Source organism: Petaurus breviceps, unplaced genomic scaffold, assembly GCF_028583685.1.
Source record: "Petaurus breviceps papuanus isolate PSGF00001 unplaced genomic scaffold, PetGlider_PUasm1.0 79, whole genome shotgun sequence".
NCBI classification, from domain to species: Eukaryota; Metazoa; Chordata; class Mammalia; order Diprotodontia; family Petauridae; genus Petaurus; species Petaurus breviceps.
The window spans coordinates 5709010-5734651 of NW_027186523.1; the positions used below are offsets into that span (position 1 = coordinate 5709010).

Sequence of the window (25642 nt, forward strand, 5' to 3'; positions counted from 1 at the left end):
TATATTGTGAGCTACTTGACAGTAGGGACTATCTGTTACCTCATTTTGTATCCCTAGCACTTAACAGAGTACATTGCATAGAGTAAATGCTTGATATATGTTTGTTGGCTATGGTTAAAATGAGATTTTCATCTTCCATCCAATAATGTTAGGCAGTAATTTCACTCTGTAGAAAATGCAGAAGATACAAAGAATTCATAGGAAGCCACAAGCAAATATAGAATAGATTAGGTATTCAAAGGACTCATACAAGCCTATAAACAGATACAGAGAGCATGCAAATAGTTCCCTTCCTAAGGAATTGAAATGAGGGATACCATCAGGGCAGTATTCTGATATCCCAATGAATCCCTAGCTTCCCCATAAAGCAATACATAGTCCCTCTGAGATTTGAAGTGTTCCCTGGAGTTTGGATGACCCCTCACCAAAGAAAAATACTATTTAGAGATCCTAGAAAGTCAATACTTTTCTCTTCGGACTTGCATTGTCTGAACAACTCCCTCTAATACTAAGGGGATTAAAAAAAAATTAGATATCCTGTCATCTTACTGGGTCATGGCTCTACTCTCTATTCACCGGGTTACACAGGCAATACCTTTCTTTCTCCAAAAGGGACCAGTTATCTTTTGAGGAATGTCTAGGTAGTCCATCCAATTCAAGATCTCTAGTCTCTGACTAGTGGTCAGAGAGGGTTACCGAGAGGCAGAGGATGAACTCTGCTTAAAGTCTTTTTATCCCTCAGGTCCTAACTAAACATCTTTGGGGAAACCCATTTGGGATAATTCCCCTGTCTTCTCAACAAGGGGTCAATTACCATATTCTATAGAAGAAGAGGAATGTTTATCAAAAATGCCAATTACTCAGGGTGGCTAGGTGGTACAGTGAATAGAGCACTGGCCCTGGAGTCAGGAGGACCTGAGCTCAAATCCGACCTTAGACACTTAACACAAAAACTAGCCATGTGATCCTGGGCAAGTCACCTAACCCCAACTGCCCTCCAAAAAACAAAAAAAAAAAAAAATGCCAATCACTCCCCCAAAATATAGATATACATAAATACATACATACACATACACATACACACACACACACACACACATACACACTTTACACCTCAGACATTAAATCAGTTCTCCTATCTGAAGAGGTCAGAGTTACCTAGGCTGGTTCTGGATTATTAAGTATATGGGCAAGGTTGAGACTAAGTAGGGAAAAGAGAGCTATGCAAATGTTGCACAAGCATTTCATCCCATGATATTTATTCAGTTGAGTGATATGAATAAGAATTTTTAAATGAATGATTCAAGAAAAAAATAAAAGCTGTTGTTGTTTTTTCAAATTAAAATTCTTACCATACTTTTAACATGAAACTTTCGCACACTTTACTATTTTTCAATTACATTATGATATACTTCCTTCAGGATGGTACAATATGTACAAGCAAAAGGAATGAAATTCCAAAAGAACAACTCATGTATCTGTCAGTCAAGATTCAGAGCTTCATATTTATGAAAACAATTGCAAACAACTTTATATGTTCCAAGAAAGAAAAATGTTGTAGCAGATGTCTTGTCAAGAGGCTACAGACTGCATGCTTTTATCCATATGTTTTATCAACCTTGAGAAAGATATGCTCAATCATTTTTTTCTTAAAATCCTCAAAAACACAAAATACCCACATGCTAAGGTATAGTAAAATAGAGGAATTATTTATAATGCAATAATGAACTGGGATTTGGAATATCACTTACAAAAAGATAATGTATCTTTACATATGAAAACTATCCTATATATGTTAAACTGCCATATACCTTCACAAATTAGGGAAGCTGAGCTTTATACAAAAATAAATGACACAGTAAAGGAAGGCGATGTAAATGGTAAACTGAGAGAATTGAGAGAAAAGACTTGAAATTCATCTTCTCTCTTAACCTCTGAATGACAACAATATAGAACAGAATCTGAAATCTACTGGTCTTTTTGAGTATAGAGTTTCAAAATAGAATACAGAACCATTGCTACCTTAATAACGTTAGACAGATTATGACCAATTTTCCTTGGCTGGCATGTCACAAATATACGTCAATAAAATATATGTCATAAAAAATGGAGAGAACATTGAAGTCAGAAACACTAATGCCAGAACACCAAAGAGGAAGGAAAGCATTTATTAAGTACTTACTAAGTGACAGTGTGATAAACACTTTACAAACATCATCTGGGGGGAAAGGGGGTGGAGACAAGATGGTAGAGAAAGACAGGCCCTCACCTGAGCTCTCCTAAATTCCCCTCCAAAGAACTTTAAATAATGCTTCTGAATGAATTCTGGAGTAACAAAACCCACAAAACGATGAGAAAAAAAAAACAATTTTCTAGCCGAAGACAACCTAGATGGTTGGCAGGAAAGGTCTGTTGCACCAGAGTGAGAGTGGAGTGCAGTACAAGCTGGGCCCACAAATCAATAGCAGGCCCTGGGGGCAACTGAATCTGCAGCAGCTTTGGTTTCTGGAGTTCTCAGCTTGCAGTTGGTAAGGGGGTTGGACGACTGGTTAGGAGATTACAGAGGTCCCTTGCTGCCACTGGGTGCATTGCCCATACATGGATCTAGATTGCAGTCCCAGGGCAAGGAGGAAGACTAGTACAACAAAGTTCGGGGTTGCAGGGGATCAGGGCCCCTGCTCACAGTTCCAAGGCAGAAAAGAGTGCTTATCGTTGCTCACAGACCAGAGCACAGGCCACAAGAGTAGTAAATACAACCCTCCTTAGATCATACCACATTGGCAGAACTGAAAACTTATAGTCCCCTCAGAGCTAGATCTGAAAATAGTTGCACAAAAAACCTGGAGCTGGGACAGGGGCTCCTCCATTCTGTGAGCAAAGATCAACTTTAAAAAAAAATTAAAAAAACAAAAAAAAAGATGGAAAAATAGTAAAAAAAAAAAAAAAAAAGAACCTGATCTTAGAAGGTTATTATGATGACAGGGAAGAACAAAAGACAAAAAATTCAGAACACAACAAAGTCAAAACTGCTACATCCAAAACCTCAAAGAAAAATATTGATTTGGTCTCAGACCCAAAAAAGAATTCCTAGAAGAGTTCAAAAAGAATTGTAAAACTCAAATAAGAGAGGCAGAGGAAAAACTGGGAAAAGAAATGAGTGATGCAAGAAAATCATTTTTAAAAAAGAGTCAATAGCCTGGCAAAGGAGGTACAAAAAATACTGAAGAAAATAACATTTAAAAAACAAAATAAGTCAAATGGTAAAAGAGGTACAAAAATCCAATGGAGATAAGAACGCCTTAAAAATGGAAAAAGTGGTACAAAAATTCACTAAAGAAAAGAACTCCTTAAAAAGTAGAATTAGCCAAATGGAAAATGAGGTACAAAAGTTCTCTGAAGAAAATAATTTCTTAAAAATTAGAATTGGGTAAGTGGCAGCTAACAGCTCCATGAGACATCAAGAAACAATAAAACAAAGTCAAAAGAATGAAAAAAAATAGAAAAAATGTGAAATATCTCATTGGAAAAACAATTGACCTGGAAAATAAATCTAGGAGAGAAAATTTAAGAATTATTAAACTACCTGAAAGCCATGATCAAAAAAAGAGCCTAGACATTATCTTTCCAGAAATTATCAAAGAAAATTGCCCTGATGTCCTAGAGTCAGAAGATAAAATAGAAATTGAAAGAAGCCACTGATCACCTACTGAAAGAGATCCCAAAATGAAAACTCCCAGAAATATTATATAGGAATATTATAGAGCTCCCAGGTCAAGAGGGAAATATTGTAAGCAGTCAAAAAGAAACTAATGAAACATTGTGGAGCCACAGTCAGGATAACACAAGACTTAACAGCTTCTACCTTAAAGGACTAGAAGACTTGCAATATGATATTCCAGAGAGCAGAGGAAGGATTATAAGCGTGAATCACCTACCCAGCAAAATTGAACATAATTCTTTATGGGAAATATCAATCAGATATTCAATAAAATAGAGAACTTTCAAGCATTCCAGATGAAAAGGCCAGAGCTAAATAGAAAATATGGCTTTCAAATGCAAGACTCAATAGAAGCATAAAATGGAAAATAGGAAAGAGGGATTCTATAAGGTATATTTCTACATGAGAAGATGAAACTTGTAACTCCTAAGAACTTTATCATTATTAGGGCAATTAGAAAGAGTATATTAGAGCAATTAGAAGGCAAAAAGCATGGGTGTGAGTTGACAATGATGGGACATCTAAAAAATAAATAAATGAAGAGATGAGAGAGGAATGCACTGGAAGAAAGGGAAAATGAGAGGTAGAATGGGTAATAATTATCTCATATAAAAAGGTACAAGAAAACTTTTACAGTGTAGGGAAAGATGGGGGAGGTGGGGTGAGAAGTGCTTGAACCTTATTCTATTCAGAATTGGCTCAAAAAGGAAATAATATACACATTCAGTTGGGTACAGAAATCTATCCTACCCTACAGGAAAGTAGGATGGGGAGGGAATGAGAGAAAGGTGTGGGGGAAGTAATAGAAGGGAGGACAAACTGGGAGAGGAAGTAGTCAGAAGCAAAATACTTTTGAGGATGGATGGGGTGAAAGGAGAGAGAGTAGGATAAATGGGAGAGGAGGAATAGGATGGAAGGAAATAACAGTAATCATAACTGTGAAAAGGTATTTACAACAAGTTTCTCTGATAGAGGCCTCATTTCTCAAATATATAGAGAACTGAGTCAAATTTATACAAATACAAGTTATCCTCCAATTGATAAATGGTCAAAGGATATGAATGGGCAATTTTCAGATAAAGTAATCAAAACTATCTATAGTCATATAAAAAATGCTCTAAATCACTGTTGATCAGATAAATGCAAATAAAAAGAACTTTGAGGTACCACTCCATACCTATCAGATTGACTAATATGACAGGGAAAAAAATGACAAATGTTGGCAGTGATATGGGAAAATGGAGACACTGCTGCACTGTTGGGAGAGGTGTGAATTGACTCAACCATTCTGGAGAGCAATTTAGAATTATACCCAAAGGGCCATAAAACTATGTATACATAACCTTTGACCCAGCAATACCTCTACTAGGTCTATATCCCAAAGAGATAAAAAAAAATGGAAAAGAACCTATATATACAATATTATGAATATTTTATAGCTGCTATAAGCAGCTCTTTTGTGGTAGTCAAAAATTTGTAATTGAAGGATGCCCCTCAATTGGGGAAATTGCTAAACAAGTTGTGGTATACGATTGTAACAGAATACTACTGTATTATAAGAAATGATGCGCAGGATGCTCTCAGAAAAACCTGGAAAGACTTACATAAAATGGTACAAAGTTAAGTGACTTGAACCAGGAGAACAATGTACACAGTAACAGCAATATTTTATAATGATCAATTGTGAATGACTTCACTATTCTCAGCAATACAATGATTCAAGACAATTCCAAAGGATTTAAGATGAAAAATGCTATAAATTCTCCAGAGAAAGGACTGATAGAGTCTGAAGAGATCAAAGCATTTTTTTTACTTTATTGTGTTTTCTTTTACAAACTGAATAATATAGAAATATGTTCTGCATGACTGTGCTGAATGACATGTATAACCTATATCATATTGCTTTACTTCTCAATAAGGCGGGACAAGTGAAGAGAGAGAATGTGGAACTCAAATTAAAAAAAACCAATGTTAAAAATTGTTTTACATGTAATTGGGGAAAATATAAAATATTTAATTTTTTTTAAATATCCATTTTAATAATCACAACAACTCTGGGAGGTAGGTGCTATTATTATCCCTGTTTACTGGTAAAGAAACTGAAGCAAACAGAAGTTAAGTGATTTGGCCAGGGTCACAGAGTTAGTAAGTGTCTGAAGCTAGATATAAACTCAGTTTCTCCTGACTTTTCATTCATGTCTCCTAATCGTTAGGCATTTTTTACAGCAATAAATTAAGTTATAATTGCAAAGAGTATGCATAGTCTAACATAAGCATAAATTGTTAATAGATGGCATAAAGCCTAAAACATCATGCATAACAATATAATTAGACATGAAATTATGACACAATGAACAACATATGCCCTCTGGCTAATCATTGTCTAGAATCTAAAAAACAAATGTAAATTATTTAGATTTTTGTTTCAGGGCTCATTTTCTTCAAGGGCATAAATCCAATAAACATTGCCCCATTTATGTGATATTAGTCATGACTTTTTTGATGTATGAATTGTGATTAAGTTGTCATATAAATGTTTCACTCAAGTGTCCATGTTATTTTTCTTTACAAAACATACAACATGTATTTTTCTTTCTCTTTTCCTAAATAAATAAATGTAACCCATAACTTGTATGGATTATATAATCTATGATCCATAATAGACAAAAGATAATTAAATACTAAGTACTAACGACTGAGTGATCTATGTAAAATCCAAAATAGATGTACGTTTTTTTAACATCAGATCAAGATCTGAAAATACTAATATATGAAGAAACTACTGATGACAATAAAGCTTCATTAAATGGTTAATATTTAAAATAAAAATTAAACAGAAGGAAAAATATCTCCTGTTTATATGACTGAACTGGCATGCTGAGAATTTATAACAAGAGAAGCTATCACTTTGACTATTATTTCTGAAGTTCTCAAACATACACCTAGAGGTAAAGGTGTACTCTCAATTCCTTTTGTTTTCACAGGCTAAGCTAAATGTAGATCATCATAGAACCACAGATTTGTATTTCCATTGACTCAACCACAATCCTAAGAGTGGGAAGGATATGTACTAAACACAACCATACTATGTGATGCCTGTAGGAAGAGGAAATGGACAGACCACAATTTTTACACTGCTCCACTTCCTGCCTTGGCTACCTTCCTGGGGGTCAACACATCAGATGAACACACAGACACACAGACCACTCAGGAAAGCCAAGTGTCTGAGTAACTCACAAAGCTATACCTTTCCTCACTTTCTATAGTATTACCAGAGGCAATTTTTTTCTCACTGATGAATCAAATATGACTAAAGGTCATATAACAAGTCTTACACCCTATCATAGGATCACAGGATTATAGCTAGAATAGATATTACAAATTATCTATTGAACCAACTCCATTTTAAAGGTAAGGAAAATGAAACCCAGAATGATTAAGTAATTACATAGTAAATATCATATCAGAGATTTTAATTCAGATATTCTGACTCTTGACAGCTAAGTGATACCACAGTGGACGGACACTGCGACAGTTGGACCTGGAGTCAGAAGGACTTATCTTCCTGAGTTCAAATCTAGCCTCAGACACTTGCTAGCTGTGTGACCCTGGGTAAGTCACTTAACTCTGCTTCAGTTTCCTCATCTGTAAAATGAGCTCCAGCTCATTTGCTAGAAGAAAATGGAAAACCACTCCAGTATCTTTGCCAAGAAAACCCCAAATAGAGTCATGAAAAGTCAGACATGACTGAAACAGCTCAAAAATAACAATTCTGACTTTCAAGCTCAAGGCTTCATCCTCTAGAGCTGGTTAGCATTTGACAGTGTTGATTATGTTCTCTGTTCCTCTGGGTTTTTGTGACATTTCTCTCTTGGTTTTCTTTCTACCTATTTGACAACTCTCCCTTTCCATATTAAACCTACTAACTATGGGTGTCCCCCAAGGTTCTGTCCTGAGTCATTAACCTTCTTGTTTATTTCTTTACAGCCTCTCTTAGTGAGCTCATCAACTCTTATGGGCCTAATTATAACCTCTATGTATCTAGATCTATATATCCACCCTTACTCTCTCTCCTGAGCTCCAGACCCACATCAGCCAGTGCTCACTGGACATTTTGAATTGGATGTTCCCTAGGCATCTCAAACTCAACATTTCTAAAAGAGAACTATTTATTTTTTTTCCCTCAAACCCTACTCTCTTCCAAAATTCCATATTACTATTAAGGCTACAACTATCCTTTAGTAACCCAGGTTCACAGCTTCCGGGCTATTCTCAACTCTTCTCTGTCACTCACCTCACATATCCAATCAGTTACTCAATCTTGTCATTTCTTTTTTTTGCTGTTGTTGTTTTCTTTTTTGAGGGCAGGGCAATTGGGGTTAAATGACTTGACCAAGGTCACACAGCTAGTAAGTGTTAAGTGTCTGAGGCCAGATTTGAACTCAGGTCCACCTCACTCCAGGGCCGGTGCTCTATTCACTATGCCAGCTAGACGCTCCTCAATCTTGTCATTTCTACCTTCACAATATCTCTCCCATATGTGCCCTAATCCCCATTGTCCACTTTGATTCATCACTTTTGTCACCCCTTTCCTCCATCATTTCAATATCCTTCTAATTGGTTTCACTGCCTCAAGTCTTTCCCTATTCCAATCCCTAATACACATAACTGTAAAAGTTATCTTCTTAAAGTGCATTCTAATCATGTCAGCCCCCTCCCTACTCAAAAAGCCCCAATAGTTCCCTATTACTTCCATATAAATATCCAATTCCATATAAACACATTCCATATAAATATCCAATAAAAAATCCCTTTATTTGGGATTGAAGGCTCTTCACAATCTGACCCCTTCCAGCACACTCTACTACAATACAACCATACTAGTCTTCTTCTTGTTCCTTACTTTATCTTTTCATTAGTTGACTCTCATGCCTGGAATATTTAGAATCTTACAATCCCTGGTTACCTTCAAGATTCAGATAAAATGCCAACTTCCGTAGGAGGCCTTTCTCAGTTCTGCCAAATAGTAGAGTATTCCTCTCTAAGTTTATCTTCCATCTACTCTGTATGTTTTACAGATACCTAATTACTTATTTGTACGTTGTTTCTCCCATTAAAATATAAAGTTGTTTTTGTCTTTGTCCTAGCACTTAATAAGTGCTTGTTCGTGATGATGATACCACCAGAAATGATAAACATCTTCCATTCTCTTTAACTATCCAAGCCAAACACTACCTTTATATTTTGGAGTGGCAGGCAATTATACCCAAAGAAATTTTAGTTGCTAATCAATCTTACTTGGTTCTTAAAGATTTCTCTAGTTATTACATCAATATCGTTAAGATCCTAATTTTCCCTTACCTTAAACCCAATAAGAGAACTGAGAACTGAACCAAGAACTGAGAAGAAGATTGAGAAGAACTGAGAAATAAGAAAAGAGAAGATTTTGAGAACAGAACTTGTGGCAGAACTTCTTCGGAGAGCTGCTGAGGACTTCTGAGGGCCTGCTGGAACTGCCATGAATGAGAACTGAGAAATGAGAAGAAAGGAGAACTGGGAGGAAGCATGACTGTGGTGCTAGTACTCTGTCTGTCTATTTTGATGATACTTTGTCTCAGACCTTGTTGTTGGGTCTATGTTGATTTCTCAGACAGAAAGTGAATTGATGAGGATGCTGGGAATGTGCATGGATGTTACCATGGCTTTATTAAGCTTTGTCTTCCCAGGAACAGAAACTGTGAAGGACTTGAGGTGAACCAGACACTGTGAGCTTCAATATGGAACTGCACAAGAAGCTGCACAAAGAACTGAGAGCTGTCTGCCTTTGAACCCAGGTGGCAGTTGGATAGATTCGGGCAGGAGATGGAACCATAAAAGAGGAATCATGGAAGCGGACAGCCTGCCTCGAGTAAAGATGAAAAGACCTCTCCTTGGGTATTTAATGCAAACTGAGAAAATCATGACTTACTGTGGCCTACCGTGTTTCCCCGATAATAAGACACTGTCTTATTATTTTTTTGAACAGAAAAACACCAGAGGGCTTATCTTCAGGGGAGGGCTTATTTTAATGAACATTGACAGCAATTTTAATAAACAGGTAAATGTGAACAAAAAAATGTACCTTTATTCAATAAGCAAATCACTGGGGAAGAACAGGATGACGCGCTCACTGCTGCAGGTCTGATTGGATGCAGCTCAGAGCGCGGTGTGCGTTTCACCCGGGGGGGGGGGGGGCAGTGAGTCAAAGGGGGGACCGTATGAAGCAAGGAGAGGAGGGGGGTTCCCCTTCCCTAAAGTAGCAATCTCAATAGGGCTTATTTTCGGGGGGGGGCTTATTTTAGAGGAATCTTACACAGTAAGGGGAGGGCTTATTTTCAGGATAGGTCTTATTATCGGGAAACACACGGTAGGAGTGGAGAACTCTGACCTTTATATTTAGATGATTGAGTTAAGGAGTTCTCCAATTAAGAAGAAAGAGGACCTTTTTGATTGAAGAGATTAAGACAATGTGACTTTGTATTTTGTGTCAATTAAGGAGGCTTGCCTCCTTAAGGATGATTGAATTAAGGACTTACTAAATGATTGTGTTACTAAAATGAATGTTATCTTTTGCTATATGACCACTTTGGTGAAAACTATGCTGCCATTTTAGTGATAAGTTGTTATGCTTTGTGAATGCTATACTGTGATTTCTGTGAATGTTTTGTCTTAGTTTGTTACTGAATAAACAGAGAGTTCACTATACTGTGTAATCAGAACCTTGAAGCTGTTCACAGCAGTGTCCTCTGGAAAGCTGCTCATGCTTGGCTTTACAGCTCCTTGAGAACAGACAGTATTTTGCCTTTCTTTGTATTCCAGTGCTTAGCACAGTGGCTGGCACAGAGTAGGTACTTAATGTTTATTGACTATTAACCAACTGACCAGTATGGAAAAAGAAGACAAAGATCTGGACATGTATAGATTACTGTAATTAGAATTAGAGAATTAAATGAACCAGTACAACATGCCAAAAGTATACTATATCAGGACTGTTTACAAGGTAACAAATGAGCTTCCATTATTGGATTCATATAGTGAATATCAAATTCCAATGGCAAAGAAAGACAAAGAGAAGAAAGTCTTCATCTATCCAACATAATTCTTCTACTCTGAGATTATGCCACAAGGCATCTTGAGCGGCACCTGCCTCTTTCAATAGCTTATAGAGAGTGAAGTTGGAGACATGACCTAGATTATGAGCTCCTTGAGAGAAGGGACTACCTTTAGTCATTCATTGGACCCCCAGTGCTGAGCACAGTACCCAGCACTTAGTAGGTGCTTTCAAATTTTTATTGACTGAATATGTGGGTGTAGCTGAATGATCTTGTGATTTTGGAAAAACTTTAAAAGAACAAGAGGAAGATTGATGACAGTTTGGATTTATTGGAAGAAACTGGTCAGAAGCTTAGATTGAAACTTTTCTGCAATTTACAGACTTAAAGGATTGCCTGGGGGGTGGCTAGGTGGTGCAGTGAATAGAGCAACTGCCCTGGAGTCAGGAGGACCTGAGTTCAAATCAGGCCTCAGACACTTAACACTTACTAGCTGTGTGACCTTGGGAAAGTCTCTTAACCCCAAATGCCCTGCCCTCCCCCCTCCTAAAAAAATTTAAAAATTAAAAAAAAAAATAATTGCCTGGGACACTGAGAAGTTAAGTGAGTTATCCAGGGTCTCACAGCACACATTTTTCAGAGGTGGAACTTGACTCTGAGGCCACTTCTCTAAGAACCACATCAAATTTGCTCTGTTTTACCACTTCTAAAAAAAATACAAACACAAACTCTCACTCAAAAGTATTTTACATGGATTATAGTCTGAGAAATGATCACTAAACTTCTGCTCATCCTTTTTTTTTAATAGCTTATATTCTCACATCTAAATTGTAAAAGATGAAGAATGAACTAAACAAAAGAGAAAGTATATTTTTAATCTTTGGGGTAAATATATAATTCAACAATATAGTTTTTGAAACATGTCCCTTCTACTAACACACATGGTATATCTCTATTTAAGAAGAGCATCTTCAATTTACATACAAAAGTCCAACTCTAATCATATTAGAGTGCTACTGTTCACAAAAACAAACTAAGAGGACAATAATAAGTAAATAGGATTAACTAATTATAATGATTAAATATAGGTGGCTAGCTAAAATAAAACAAATTAAATTAAAATAAATGTATGTAGGTTTATTACCTACATTAAACATATACTGCTATCTATTTATTAATGAGTACCTGGTATATCTTATTAAATAACAAACTAACAAATATTTATGAATTTTCATCCCACTCTAAAGTCATTTGTGTTATACAGACACATCCTACCTAATATTGATTGTTGGGACTGCAAAACACCATAGAGACAACAATATTATAGAGAAACTTATTTCTATACAGACCAAGGTAAATAGGAAAATAGGAAGAATGATTCTCAAGAGAGTTAGTGTCACTGGATCACATAGCACAAAATCACACTATTACTGGCCAACTGATTTATATCTTGAATGTTCAACCAAATGTCATTATAGTAGGATTTAAAGATATTACAATGAACTGTGCCTATAACATATTATCAGTAATACAATTGTGAAACAACATTGATCAGAACAATGTTATGTGTTTATATGTTGTTGATTTTTAAATCTAGTCCAGAAGTCATTTCATTAGTTTGGGGAACTTCTGGAGTGGAAACTTCTTCAATTCTGTGAATGTAAATCAGCAAATCAAAAGTAATTTACATTCTTAGAGAATTGGCTGGGGCACAGAGAAGTTAAGTCACTAGTCTGTGATTTTACAGCATCATGTGTCAGAGATAGGCCTTGAATATAGATCTCTCTGACTCTAACGATTGCCTTTTATCTACTACATCATACTGCCTCTGTACTTTTAAACACATTATCGTCAAATTCTTTTTTTTACAAAATAATATTCTGAATTATTATCAAAACATATATTTGAAAGAAAATATAAAAATGCACAAAAACATAAATACTAAGAACCATTCCCCAAATGCCTCAGAACTGATGTTAAAATCTAACAATGCATCTAAGTTATTCATAGATATTAAAACATAATCTATGCTAAGTCAGAGAACTGAACAAATCTATCCATGTGCAATATCTATAATGTGCAACATCTATAATGTGCAAAACATCACGATGTACAATAGTTATAGGCCACTCAAAGTTTACATTGTTTTTAAAATCAAAGCAGGATCAACTAAGTTATGAATAACATAAAAATTATTATTCAAAATATCTGGTCTGAAAAAATGTACTAATTACTATGTAATGTGGCTAATTGTATAACAGCTTATAGTAATTGAGAGTTTACCGTACTCTGAGAGAGTCACTATTTTTAACCACTAAGACGGTAGAAGTACCTCTTCCACAAAGCTATCTTTCTTCTCTAACATTTCTCGTAAGGTCTGAAGAATTTTAATGCAGAGCTTTTCTTCTTTCTCCATGAGCTTCTTTGTATGATTAATCAACCTTAAAAATAAAATAACAAGAATAATAAGAAATCTTAAATTAGACTCTACATTCTCTCTAACTTTATAGAAATATCAGACAAAGAACAAACTTTAGTCTAATACTTGAGAAAAAAGCAAAAAAGGAGCTATTTTTTAAAGTTATGAAAACAAACTCCAGATAACTCAAACTTTTCCTACATTTAAGTAATAAACAATGTTTTATCCTAAAACATACATTTTACCATTACTTCATATCACATCCTCAATATATATAATAGTAGCTTTCAAATTTAGTATTTGTGATATTTCTCTCATAATTTTTCATTGTAAAAATAATCTTTAAAATGATCCTATAAGGATTATTCTTCCCATTTTATGGATAGAAAAGCTGACCCATAATGCAACAAAGTGAGACTTAACCACAATAATTTGAATACACATACCTTCAAGTTATAAAATAAGGTTACTTTTCAACTCATGGGTAAAAGTGATTCAACCCAGGAAAATGATATTTTACTTTCTTGGACCTTATACAGTATTTTGTTTTATAACTCTCTCACAAACTCACCATGTAATATGGAGAATTTTAGTTATACATTTATTGTCTGTACTCTCACCCCATAAGCAACATGAGGTCTTCTATAAATTTCGTACCTACCTAAGCCCCTATCAAAGAGCTCTGCATAAAGCAAGTGTTAAAATGTAAAATTTTAGGATAAATATATAGAGATAAAATATGAGTGTATCCTGGAATTTATAATAAAATGAATAAATGAATCAAGCTATGAATAGTAGGTTAATAACATGCAATATAGCTTTAACGAAGGAGAATTTTAAAGGCCATATGATATAATCACACTGGAAATTAATCAAGATAATCACTTTGCACAATTTAGCTCAAATTCACAATAAACATTCTTGAAGCACTTATTCCACATTCTAGTAAATTTTAGTTTAAAAAAGTTTCTGGGGGGCAGGTAGGTGACATAGTGAATAGAGCACCGACCCTAAGGTCAGGAGGACCTGAGTTCAAATTTGGCATCAGACTCTTAACACTTACGAGTCATGTGACCTTGGGCAAGTCACTTAGCCCCAGTTGCCCTGCTCTCCCCACTCCAAAAAAAAGCAACAACAACAAAAATAGTTTCTGCCTGCCCTTTCCTCACAATTTAGTTTTATATTCACCTTAGTAATATTTTGGGAGTATGAGCTAAAGCAGTGAGGCATAGTTGACAGGATAGAGAATCAATCTCAAAGTCAGAAAGACCTAGAATTAATTCAAGGCTCTGACACATATTGGCTCCATATATCTGTTCAAGTCATTTTAACCTCTCAATGCTCCAGTTAATTCTATAAGATTTTAAGTTCCAGAGCAAGTGTCAAACTACACAAGTGGAAGGAGTTTCTTCATGGGGACTTCTTTATACCAATAAATCAGAGTTCTTGTCCAAGTAAAAAAGTTGTACTATACAAATTTCAAAGTATGTTATGCATTTTCTATCTTACTTATTATTAATTACAAAGTAAAAACAGAAACCTGGGGGACATTTTCCAAATAATAATACTCAAAACTTAGAATTAATGTAATAATTATGTCAACTAAATCCCAGATCCTTTCACTTACTTGGACATGAAAGCACCACATCTTATCCTTGCATCACTTCCCTCAGGAAACAGAAGTTCTGGGCTGTACAGCACATCAACCAACACAGAGAATTCAGCCTGCATCATTGGGCTAAACTGCTGCTCTAAAGAACCAACTACATCCTATGGAAGGAAGTGGAAGAAATTATAGGTGAATCTTCAGTTTTCCTTTCCTTTCCATGGGGTATAGGACATATAAAGATAATGGGCACCCCCATAGCAGGTGTCAGTATCACACACTGTGGCCAAGAACTATATTCAGGCTTTTATCATTTAAATTATGTATTTATGTTTTGTCTCCTCAACCAGATAATAATAAGCCCTCTGAGAACAGGTTACCATGGCCATTCCATAAAACTGGATTACCGAGTTTGAGTGTATCTGAGTCTTGATTAGCTAGTCTGTTCCTGGTATTTATTTTGCTATTTTTCAAACCAGTACCAAATACTGTAGTTTTGATTATTACTACTTTAAAATATTGCTTAATGTCTAGAAGCACTTCTCCTTCATTCTTATTATTTTTTAGTGTTTCTTCAAATTCTAGACTCTTTTTTTTGCTTCACATGAATTCATTTAGATACATATACGTTTCATATATAAAGCAACCTCTTGGTGATTATATTTATATAGCAATAGTGATAAATCTATAAAATAATTTAAATAGTATCATACTGATATGGTCCCAACCATGACAATGCCTTTCAATTATTTGTCTTTCAAGAAGCAGAATTTTTAAAATGGTATTTTAATAATAATATTAAATAGTAATAATAAATAATATAATAAAAATTTTAATAAATCCTGAATGTGGCTTTGTAGGTTGATTCCCAGAAATTTTATGCATTTTGTAGTTATCTTGAATGGGGTTTCTTTTTCTATTGTTTCTTTCTAGCTTTGTTACAGCAATACGGAAATGTTGGCTATTTTAGTGGATACATATTGCATCCTGCTATTTTACTGAAGCTATTAATCTCTCAGTTACTATCCTGGATGATTCTACGAAGTTTTCTGAATAATGAGTCATCATTGCAAATACTGATAATTTTATCTCCTCTTTTCTCATGTTTATGTCTTTAACTTCTTTTTCTTTTCTTATTGCTGTAACTAGTATTTCTAAAACCATGTAAAATTAATAGGGGATATCGCCCATTATAAATAATGCTACCTTCGGGTTTAGGCATACATATTTTTATCATATTATAAATGGTCCTTCACAGATTATGCTAAATTTTTAGTGTTTATAGCACAAATGGGTATATAGCGCAAAAAAAGATGTATTTTGCTTCAAGAGAATTTGTTTTAAAAAAAACAAAACTAAGAATGAAGGGAACTAGTACTTCCAGATCTCAAACTGTATCATAAAACAAATCTTCCAAATGATTTGGTAGTAGTTTAAACAAAGAAATTTTTAAAAGTTGATCAATGGAGGAAATGGGATATCAAAACATCACCACTGTGTTCAATGAACAATGAGGCATAATCCTCCTGATACGTGCATAATCATAATCTCTTGTCCTTTTTAACATCCATATATTCCATTTCTGCATCTCTGCTGCTCCCCACCACCACACCACCATTCTGAATGCTGGCCACTTTGTCTGGGGGGCATGTGTCATACAACCCCTCCCCTAGGGCAAAATGCAGTCCTTGAGAGCACATCTGTCACATGGAAAAGGTATTGTCCTAAGAAGCATGTTTTGTACTAAGTTCCCAAATGAAAACCCCATCTCACCTACCCTACAACCTGTGAGAACATGGTTCAATTTAAGAAACTTTTATTAAATGCACAACATATACCAGGTGCTATTCTAGGGGCTAGGTGCAATTTTCTCATTCTGGAGCATCCCTCTACCATGCTGGTCCCCTTCTCCCATGGCTGGATTCTTCCCAGGGCCTACATTTTAAGAAGGGGCCCAGGCTGACAAAATTTATTTCCCCCCTGTTTTGCTTCAAACTTTTCAGACATCAATACAGTCCCCCCGACTTGGGTATCTCCCCTTCCTATCTCTACTTTTCAGTTCCCTCTTATATGTTGTCTTCTTCTGATTAGAATGTAAGCTTCTTGAAGGCAGGAACTGTCTTTTTTTATTCCTTTATTTGTATCCCCAGAGATCAAGCACTTTAAAAATTCTTCCTGCCCTATCTATTGGAAATCCATTTGGAAATGTGCAACAAGCAGTTGGTGAATTAAGACAAGAACTCAGGAGGACTAGGGCTGGATATGTTAATTTGGAGTCACCTGAAGAGAGACAATAGCTGAATCTACAAAAGCTGAAGAGATCACCGAGAGAGTATAGGGAAAGAAGAAAAGAAAATTCAGGACAGAGACATCTCACAAATAAGGGATAAGATGTGGAAGTCAGATCAGTCAAGGAATATTGAGAAGAAGAGATTGCCAAGAAGAGAATCAAGAGAGAGCAGAGGCAGAAAAACAAACAAACAAACAAGCAAACAAAAAAGTACCCAGAAAGAGGAAGTAGTCAACACTGTCAAATCCTGCTGAAAGTCAGAGGATGAGGACTGAGAAAAAGCCATTAGATATGTAAATCTAACTGACTGTTAACCTTATATTAAGCATATTTTACACATATTTTCTTTGTTTGCTAAGCTGTTCATATTGAGAAATTATAGAGATAAAAGCTACTCAAACATTTTGCCAACTATATTTCCTATTCTTTAACATAATAAGGAAAACTTGTTCTGGGCATTTAAAAACATGAAAGAATGCTATTTTTTTTTTCAAAAGGCTTTCTGTGTGCCCCTGATGCTGATGTAGAATTTTATTTCTGTCTTGTCAATATGATTTATTAAACTGACAATAGCGTTCTAAGGCTGTCCCTCATGTCTGGAATGCTTTCCCTCCACACTTCCATCTCCTTACTTCCTTCAAGACTCAGTCCAAATCTAACCTTCTACAGGCCTTTCTCCTTTCTCTCCTGCCTGCTACTGTCTTCTCCATGAAATTACCTTCCACTTTGTTGTGGTTCAGTTGTGCCTGAATCTTTGTGACCTTGTGGACCATAGCAAAGCCCTGATGGATCATCTTCCAAAGTCATGTCTTCTTAGCATTTTAATACCATCCAGGGGGTTTTCTTGGCAAAGACACTGGAGTTATTTGCCATTTCTTTCCTCAGTTTTATGCAGGCAGAGATTACATGACTTGCCCAAGGCAATGTCTGAGGTCAGATTTGAACTCTGGCCTTTCTGACTCCAGGCCCAGTGCTCTATCCACTGCATCTCTACCCAGGGCTCTATTCCAGTTGTTGTATGTATCTAGTTATTTACATATTGTCTCCCCATTAAAATATGAGTTCCTTGATGTGCCCGTCCCCCTCAGTAGGAGCATTAATGTTTTACCTTTAGTTGTATCCCCCAAGCTTAGCATAAAACTTAGCACATATTAAGCACTCTATAAATGCCTCCTGACTCAGTAATAACAGGTAAATATTTGTGATGTGATGCTAAGTCACTTTTTTCAATATTTCATGTGATGTTTTATGCTGATATTTTTAATGATTTAGAACTCTGTACTGTAGTGGATAAAATACTGGACACAGAGCAAGGAATATTCCACTTCAGACACTAGCAAGTAACTTTATCAAGTCACTGAACCATTTTGTGCTTCTTACAAATCCCCTAGGGCTTATTTATTAAGTCATAAATGGGTTGCAATCTTCCATTTGCATCAATTAAAGGAACTCTTACACTGAAAATTCTCTGTAATGACACAAGCAAAAATAATTTGGGCATTCATGTATTCTTTAACTGGCATGTCTGTAGTTTTCTTTCTCAGGCTTATCTTTAAAGATAAATATTTTACAGATTGAGAAAATTGTGCAATGTATTATCTTTCTGTATGTCATGAAATAATCAATACCATATGTTGTTTTTTAAAATAACTTTTTAGCATATTATATGGCTCTTCATTCTGTCTTTGAATGTTTTGTAGTTTAAAGCCATCTTTGTCAAATATCAAGGCCACTCCCACCTGCTGTGATTTGGAAGTACCTTAGTAAATTTTAGACTATTCTTTCTGCTTGAATAAAATTAAAATTTTTCTAGGTCAAATATCTTTTCATATAAACTTAATTTGAATCCATTTTGTAATTCTTTTTTTTTTTATTTTAGACAGTTCATTTACATATAGCATTCTTACTACTGGGTTTTTCCATTCTTCAGTCACTCTATTCATACTTTCTTGTTCTTATTATTTCTGGTGTTAATTCAAATAGAATTATCCTAAATTAAATTAATGCCATATTAATAACTACATAGATTTATTTAATCTGGACCACTTTTATCACAGATTTTGATTTTCTATTCTGTCTCTTGTTTTCTCTTCCTTTTTCTGTTTTTCTAAAACACTCTGCTGAATCTTTTAGTGTTTTAGATAATACAGTACTCTGATGATTCTGCCCTATTGCCAACAACTGTTTTGAGACATGCAAATTATTTTAAATACCTATCTTTTTCTCTAGAAGGTTTGCTATTGTTCAAAGACTTCCATTAAGGGTATGTTTACTTCCCTCAATTTCTTATTATTTTAGTAATGGAGTTTAACTGAGTTTAAGAGAGTTGAATCTGAGTTTCTCTTCTTTTGTTTAGATACTGTGGATCCTTCCAGTTTTCACTGTTGCTTTTCCTTTCACCATTTCCTGAAATCTTCTTTAATAATTTCCTTGAATATATTATACAGACTCTTCTATTTTCCTAAATTTTCTTGAAACTCACTTACACTTAGATAGTTGTACCATTGCTGCTTGAATGTTTTTTTTTTTCAAATTCTTCAAATAATTTGGAGATTTCTGGGCCAGTTCTTCCACTTAATTGGTATTATCTACATATGATTTCCCATTGCAGAATGTGTGTTTTTGGTTATTTCTACTGATTTTTTTGAGTTTTTCTATTACATCCTCCATACCAGTCATTTTAAAAGTGTGCAGACAGGTAGGAGGAGAGAACTAAGAGAATAGTGTTCATGAAAACCAAGAGAAAAGAGAAAATTCAAGAGGAGAGGCCTGAAAAAAGTTTTAGTGTTATAGGAATTCAAGAAGGATGAAGACTGAAAAGAGGCCATTAGATATTGCAATTAAGAAAACATTGGGGGGCAGCCAGGTGGTGCAGTAAGAGCGCTAGCCCCAGAGTTGGGAAACCTAGGATCGAATCCAGACTCAGATTTAGCACCCACCCAGAAACACCTGGCCATGTAACCTTGAGCAAGTTACTTAAGCCCAATTGCTTTAAAAAAAAAAAAAAAACATTGGTAACTTTGTAGCGAGCAGTCTCAGTGAGAGGTCAGATTGCCACTGAGAACGGAGAAGTAGCCTGTGTAGACAATTTATTTTCCCCAAACAGTTTGACTGAGAAAGGAAGAATGGGACAATAGCAGCTAGTGGGAATGGTAGAATCTTGTGAAGTGCCTATAGTAAAGTAGGATCCAGTGATTCTTCTAAAGTGAAAAACGTAATGGCTCTGTAGTCAGACTTGGGTTTAAATCACACTCTTAATATTACCTATATCATTTTGTGCAAATCACTTGGCCTTCCTGGGCCTCAGTTTCTTATAAAATGAGGAGTTTGGACTAGATAGACTCTAAAGCTCTTTCCAGCTCTACAATACTATATAATACTATAGTATATATAATATATTATATATGTATATATAATATAGTATATATAATGTATTATATATGTATATATAATATAGTATAGTATATAATCACTTGGCCTTCCTAGACCTCAGTTTCTTATAATATGAGGAGTTTGGACTAGATAGACTCTAAAGCTCTTTCCAGCTCTACAATACTATACAATACTATATAATATCTATAATACTATGGTCTAGCAAGTCATTTATCCTTTCCAGATTTCAATTGCCTAAATTGAAAAATAAGAAAGTTGAACTAGATGACCACTAAGGATCTTTCCCACTTGAAATCTATGATTCTATAATGTAGAAAATTTCATAACTCTTCCATTATTTCATGATTAACACTTCAGTGTCATTTTTGAGATGTCTCCCCCTTAATATCCACTCAGTCACTTCTATCAAAACTATCTCTGAAATATCACCTGCATCCACATTCTCTTTTTCAACCTCATGTGCTACCACTCTAATTTTGATTCTTATTAGCTCAAACCTGAACCACTACAATTATTTCCTAAGAGGTAAAGTGATTCTGTCCTCTCTACCCTTCCTGCCAAATCCGTTCTGCACAATAATAGGTCAATATTCCTACAGAACCACTTTGATTATATCACTTCCTTGCTCAAAATTTTTCACCAGTCTACACTGCTTACCAATAAGTTCATTTTATTCAACATTTTGTACCACAGTACCAAAAATCAATGGTGTTATCTCACTACAAAATATAAAATTGAATTATTTACCTGAAGCTTTTCAATTATGTTCCTATAATCCCATGCAGGCCCTCCAAGTGCTTCTTTAAAGCGTGGTCCACTACGAGCTGACATTCTCCATCCCATGGCTGCTCTCTGTACCATATTGGAATGGCTTTTCATGAACAAAGTATTGACTTGGCTGTCCAAATCCACTGGAATTGCAATGCCACGATTCTTTGCTAGAGAAGAAAAAAAAAATTGAATCTTTTCTATCTTAATCAAATGGAGGGTTTTTTTTAACACATTACCAAAAAATACCAATAACTATACTCTAGGAAAGAGGAAAAAAAGACAATAAGCAAAAAAAAACTAATTTTAAAATGCATTCAAAAGAGCACATAAATAAGGAAATCTTTTAGATAAATCTTATTTTATATTCATTATAGTATACGTTTCAACATTTCCTCCATATTCATTCAATCATTCATTCATTCAAATATTTATTAAGCATCTATTCTGTATACTCTCTTATGAGAAATATAGCATAACTGTTCAGTCAGAGAATGTGATTAATTATGGTTTTAACAGAAAACTGTAAGGAAGTACAGGAATTCCTATGCACAAATGTACTAGTCATACTACTTTATCATGGACATTGAATTACTACAATAATTCATCTGGGTCAGTTTCTGTTCTTGGTAATATTACAGAATGAGAAAAGAACTATCCTATTAGTAAGGAAACATTTCAGAGGTAGTTTAACAATTTATTTTTATGACAATTATTCAGTTTTTTCTTCCATGAGTTTTTGAGAGACGGAGCAAGTTTTTGGGGGGTTGGGGAGAGTTTTGGGGGAGCATCATTTCAGTTTAACCTCATATCTGGCCCAGAAACATAAATTTTGGCATACCAACAAACATAGTACTACGCAATCCTGTTAAGTATTTGGAACTAAAAATTGTATTGTTGTTTAAGTAGTAGTATAAAACTATAACTTCTTCAAAATGTTCGACTAATTAAAACTACCACAGATTAAAAAAAAGAAAATAGGACTATTCTTCTGTTCAAATCTGATTTGATTGATTCCTTTAAAATTAATTTCCAGTTTGAAGTGCAATGTTAAATGATACATTCCCAAAAACTCTGATGTGTTTTCTTTATAGTTTGAAATGTATTAATCTTTCATGTGTCACACTCATTATTTTAAAAACAGAAAACCTATGTACATATTTTTTAAATTGAAAATCAAATGTCAACATCCATATTTACTTTTAACTCAGTTGGTATCAACATATGAAAATACTATATAAGAAACTGAATTTCTTTCTATAGGACTAAATAATTAAATTTATTTTTGTAAGCTGTATCCCCCAAAACCATTAATTTGCAAACTATGGCTCAGGATGAGGAAGTTACCAAATTTTAATTTTTGATCCCTAACCAGTAAATTGTTCCATAATATTGGCAAAGGCTTTTAGCCTGAGAGTGTTTTAATTTTCAAGACTAAAACCTGTTCATTAAAAATTCAAAAAGGTATTTGGTGACTATTTGATTATTCACATTTGATAAGCGCTTCATAGTGCATCAATATAAAAACACTTAGAAAACCAAACAAATTATTAGCAAGTGGTCAAAAAAAAAGTTAAAACAAAAAGAAAGAAAATAGGTTAACAGGTATGAAACACATTTGTCAACTGTATCTTTCTTAGGAAACTTTGCTTTAGTTTTTTTTTTAATAATCCACATTTGTGGGGAAATATAAGCTTATTTGATTACAGTCACATAGTATCTCAGAGGCCATTTAATCTAACCCATATCTGAACACGAATCCTCTCTATTACATAACTGACAAGCTTTCTTTCCATCTTGAAAATCCCTGTTCACTTCTGGATAGTTCTAATAGCAAATTTCTCATTATACAACATTATATTACATCCCTTTGCTACTTCTCTATGCATATGCCAATCCTTTCAGACCCCTCAGATGTAGTTCATCTGGGTCAAATGATTGAACTCTTCGAGGGCAAGTAGGTATTCTCCTATCTCCTGACTTGAGAATCAGCTGCCTATTAACCATTTTTGTTCTATTCTATCTAATCATAGAAGCAAAATCAGAGGTAAGCAACACTACCTTCTCTCTGTTCATCCCATCAACTTTTTTTTAATCTTTCATTTTCCTTGATAGCTTAAAAACTAATTTTCTTATCCTTAGTATTCCTTGTCAATTTCATCTCATTTTGTTCTAGAAGGTAGTTTTCATACTAGATCACATAAAACTCTATTTTTCCTCCAGTATCTCTCTTCGTATGTAAATGTATCATACTATCATTAAAAGGGGAGAAAGTAGGTTTAATAGGAGAAAGCAGGAGAGATGAAAGGAGAAAAGGTTAAGATTGGGAAGTAGAATTTCACTTTTCTCAGTTTAGCTGACTGTGTAATTCCCAAGAGATTCTGTATGGTTAAAATGGGATAGAGAAGAAGGTCACTAATGCTAAGGAGGTCGAGACAGCAGGAGGGTTGACAATATAAATATTGAAGTCCCTGATGATAATGGAAGGGGATGGGAAAACAAGACTGTTTTCCCTATACTATTTTATTAGTTATACTATATATATGTATATATATATATATATATACACACTGTATTATTTATACTTATCTCTGTGCTTTTTTTAATGCATTTTAAAATCAGTTTTTGTTTGCTTTTTGTCATTTTTTTTTCTCTTTCCTAGCATATAGGTAGGGAAAACAGTGTGGATACAGGAGCTAAAGTTATTGAGTAAGTTGAAAGAAAGTGACCTGTAAACCAGAAGATGACAGCAACAATGATGAGGAGAGAGGATGATATAAGCATATTGTACAGATTGAATCTGTATAACTAACAAGGCTATGACACTAAAGAAAGCCCATCAGTTTTGTAATATACAGAGTCTCTAAAAGTTCCAAAAAGCTTACAAATTTCCAAAAGAAAAACTGAAAAGCTCAAGAGTAAATATCTTCATTAAATTTGTAATAACTCATAATTTCAAAATATTTATTTTTACAAGGTTTTAAAGATGTGTAGCAACCTAAGAAACAATGAGCAATGAATAACATGAGATTTGTGTCTCCAATACAGCAAGCACAGTACTTTCTGTGAAAGTTTTTCCTCAAATCCCTTACTAACTTAATTCACTTGCTCACTATCTCCTTCCTAAATTATATAAATAATATTGTTGCTGTAGATATTTAACTAAGATGTATTACGTTTGTAACTGATGTCTTGGAGGATAGCAATTGCATTTAGCTCAATATGTTCTGTGAGGAGGCAGACTTTGGCATTTTTATATATTTCATATCACAGTGCCATGAAAATGAGGCTACTGATAGATGTTATTTGATAATGGTGCTTACTATATTCAATGGAACTGTTTTCCCAATTTAGAATTCCATCAACAACTCACTAAAGAAAAAGAAAAACTCTTTCAACTTAAAGAATTTTAATTAAAGAAAATCATTTACTTTCTACTGTAATTTAAACTCTTTTCACTCTGTAATACTATTGTGCTGTAAGAAATGAGAAATAGGATGTTTCATAAGAACCTGAGAAGACATGTATAAAGTGATGCAAAATGAAGCGAGCAGTACCAGAAGAATTATTTAAACAATAAGAACAATATTGTAAATATAAACTTAAAAAGACTTAGAAATCACAATTCAAGAGAACTAATAATGAAACATGCTACCCACTCTAAACAGAGAGGAGATGCACTCACAATACAGACAGAGACACATTTTTGTTTGTTTGTTTTTTACGTGGCCAAAGAAGAAATTTGTTTGGTTTCAGTATCTATGTTTGTAACAGGTTTTGTTTTTCTTGCTTTCTCAACAGGGGAGGGGAGTAGGAGGAAGAGAATTGGGAGCCTGAATTTTAAAAGTAAATTAAAAATTCTTCTCACTTATATAAATTGGGCTAATTTTTTTGTTTTATTATGTTTTTATTGACATTATACTATATTAAAATGAGCTTGCATCTTACTTGCAAATTCTTGACAGATCTCTACCAAGCCAGCCTAATTACCTTAATTCTAGTGTACAGCTGGCACTTCTGAAGACAACACTTGGGGGTGAAAGGGCAGAAGGTAACAGGAGGTAGCAGGTAGGGCCTAAGAAATTGGTAGCATCACATGTAGGGATCTTTAACTGAGCTTAGTGCCCAGCTATCATAATTTTCCTGTGCTACCCCATTCTAGAATAGTCATGGTTACCTGTAGATTAGAATTCAGGGTTTCATAAACTTTTTCCCCTAGTAACTCCATATGAAGACCCATGACCCACAGTTTAAGAAGAACTGAACTAGACCAATATTCCTATCTTTATTTGGTTGCCCAAAATTCCTAGGAATGTAGAGATCAGCTAAGGTTTCACCTCACACTCAGCAAGTTGGA

The 25642-nt window shown here is 34.6% G+C and overlaps 1 protein-coding gene across 3 annotated transcripts in view; it reads right to left on the reverse strand.

Moving 5' to 3' along the window:
- LOC138175799 (inositol 1,4,5-trisphosphate-gated calcium channel ITPR2) overlaps positions 1 to 25642 on the reverse strand; it is a 529022-nt gene that overhangs the window by 211375 nt on the left and 292005 nt on the right. For all 3 annotated transcript variants that reach the window (XM_069106292.1, XM_069106291.1, XM_069106293.1), the window contains exons 35-37: positions 21265 to 21455; positions 14856 to 14998; positions 13142 to 13250 (exon numbers count right to left, since the gene is read on the reverse strand). In XM_069106292.1, coding sequence (XP_068962393.1) covers positions 13142 to 13250; positions 14856 to 14998; positions 21265 to 21455 — 443 coding nt within the window. The remainder of the gene's footprint in view (positions 1 to 13141; positions 13251 to 14855; positions 14999 to 21264; positions 21456 to 25642) is intronic.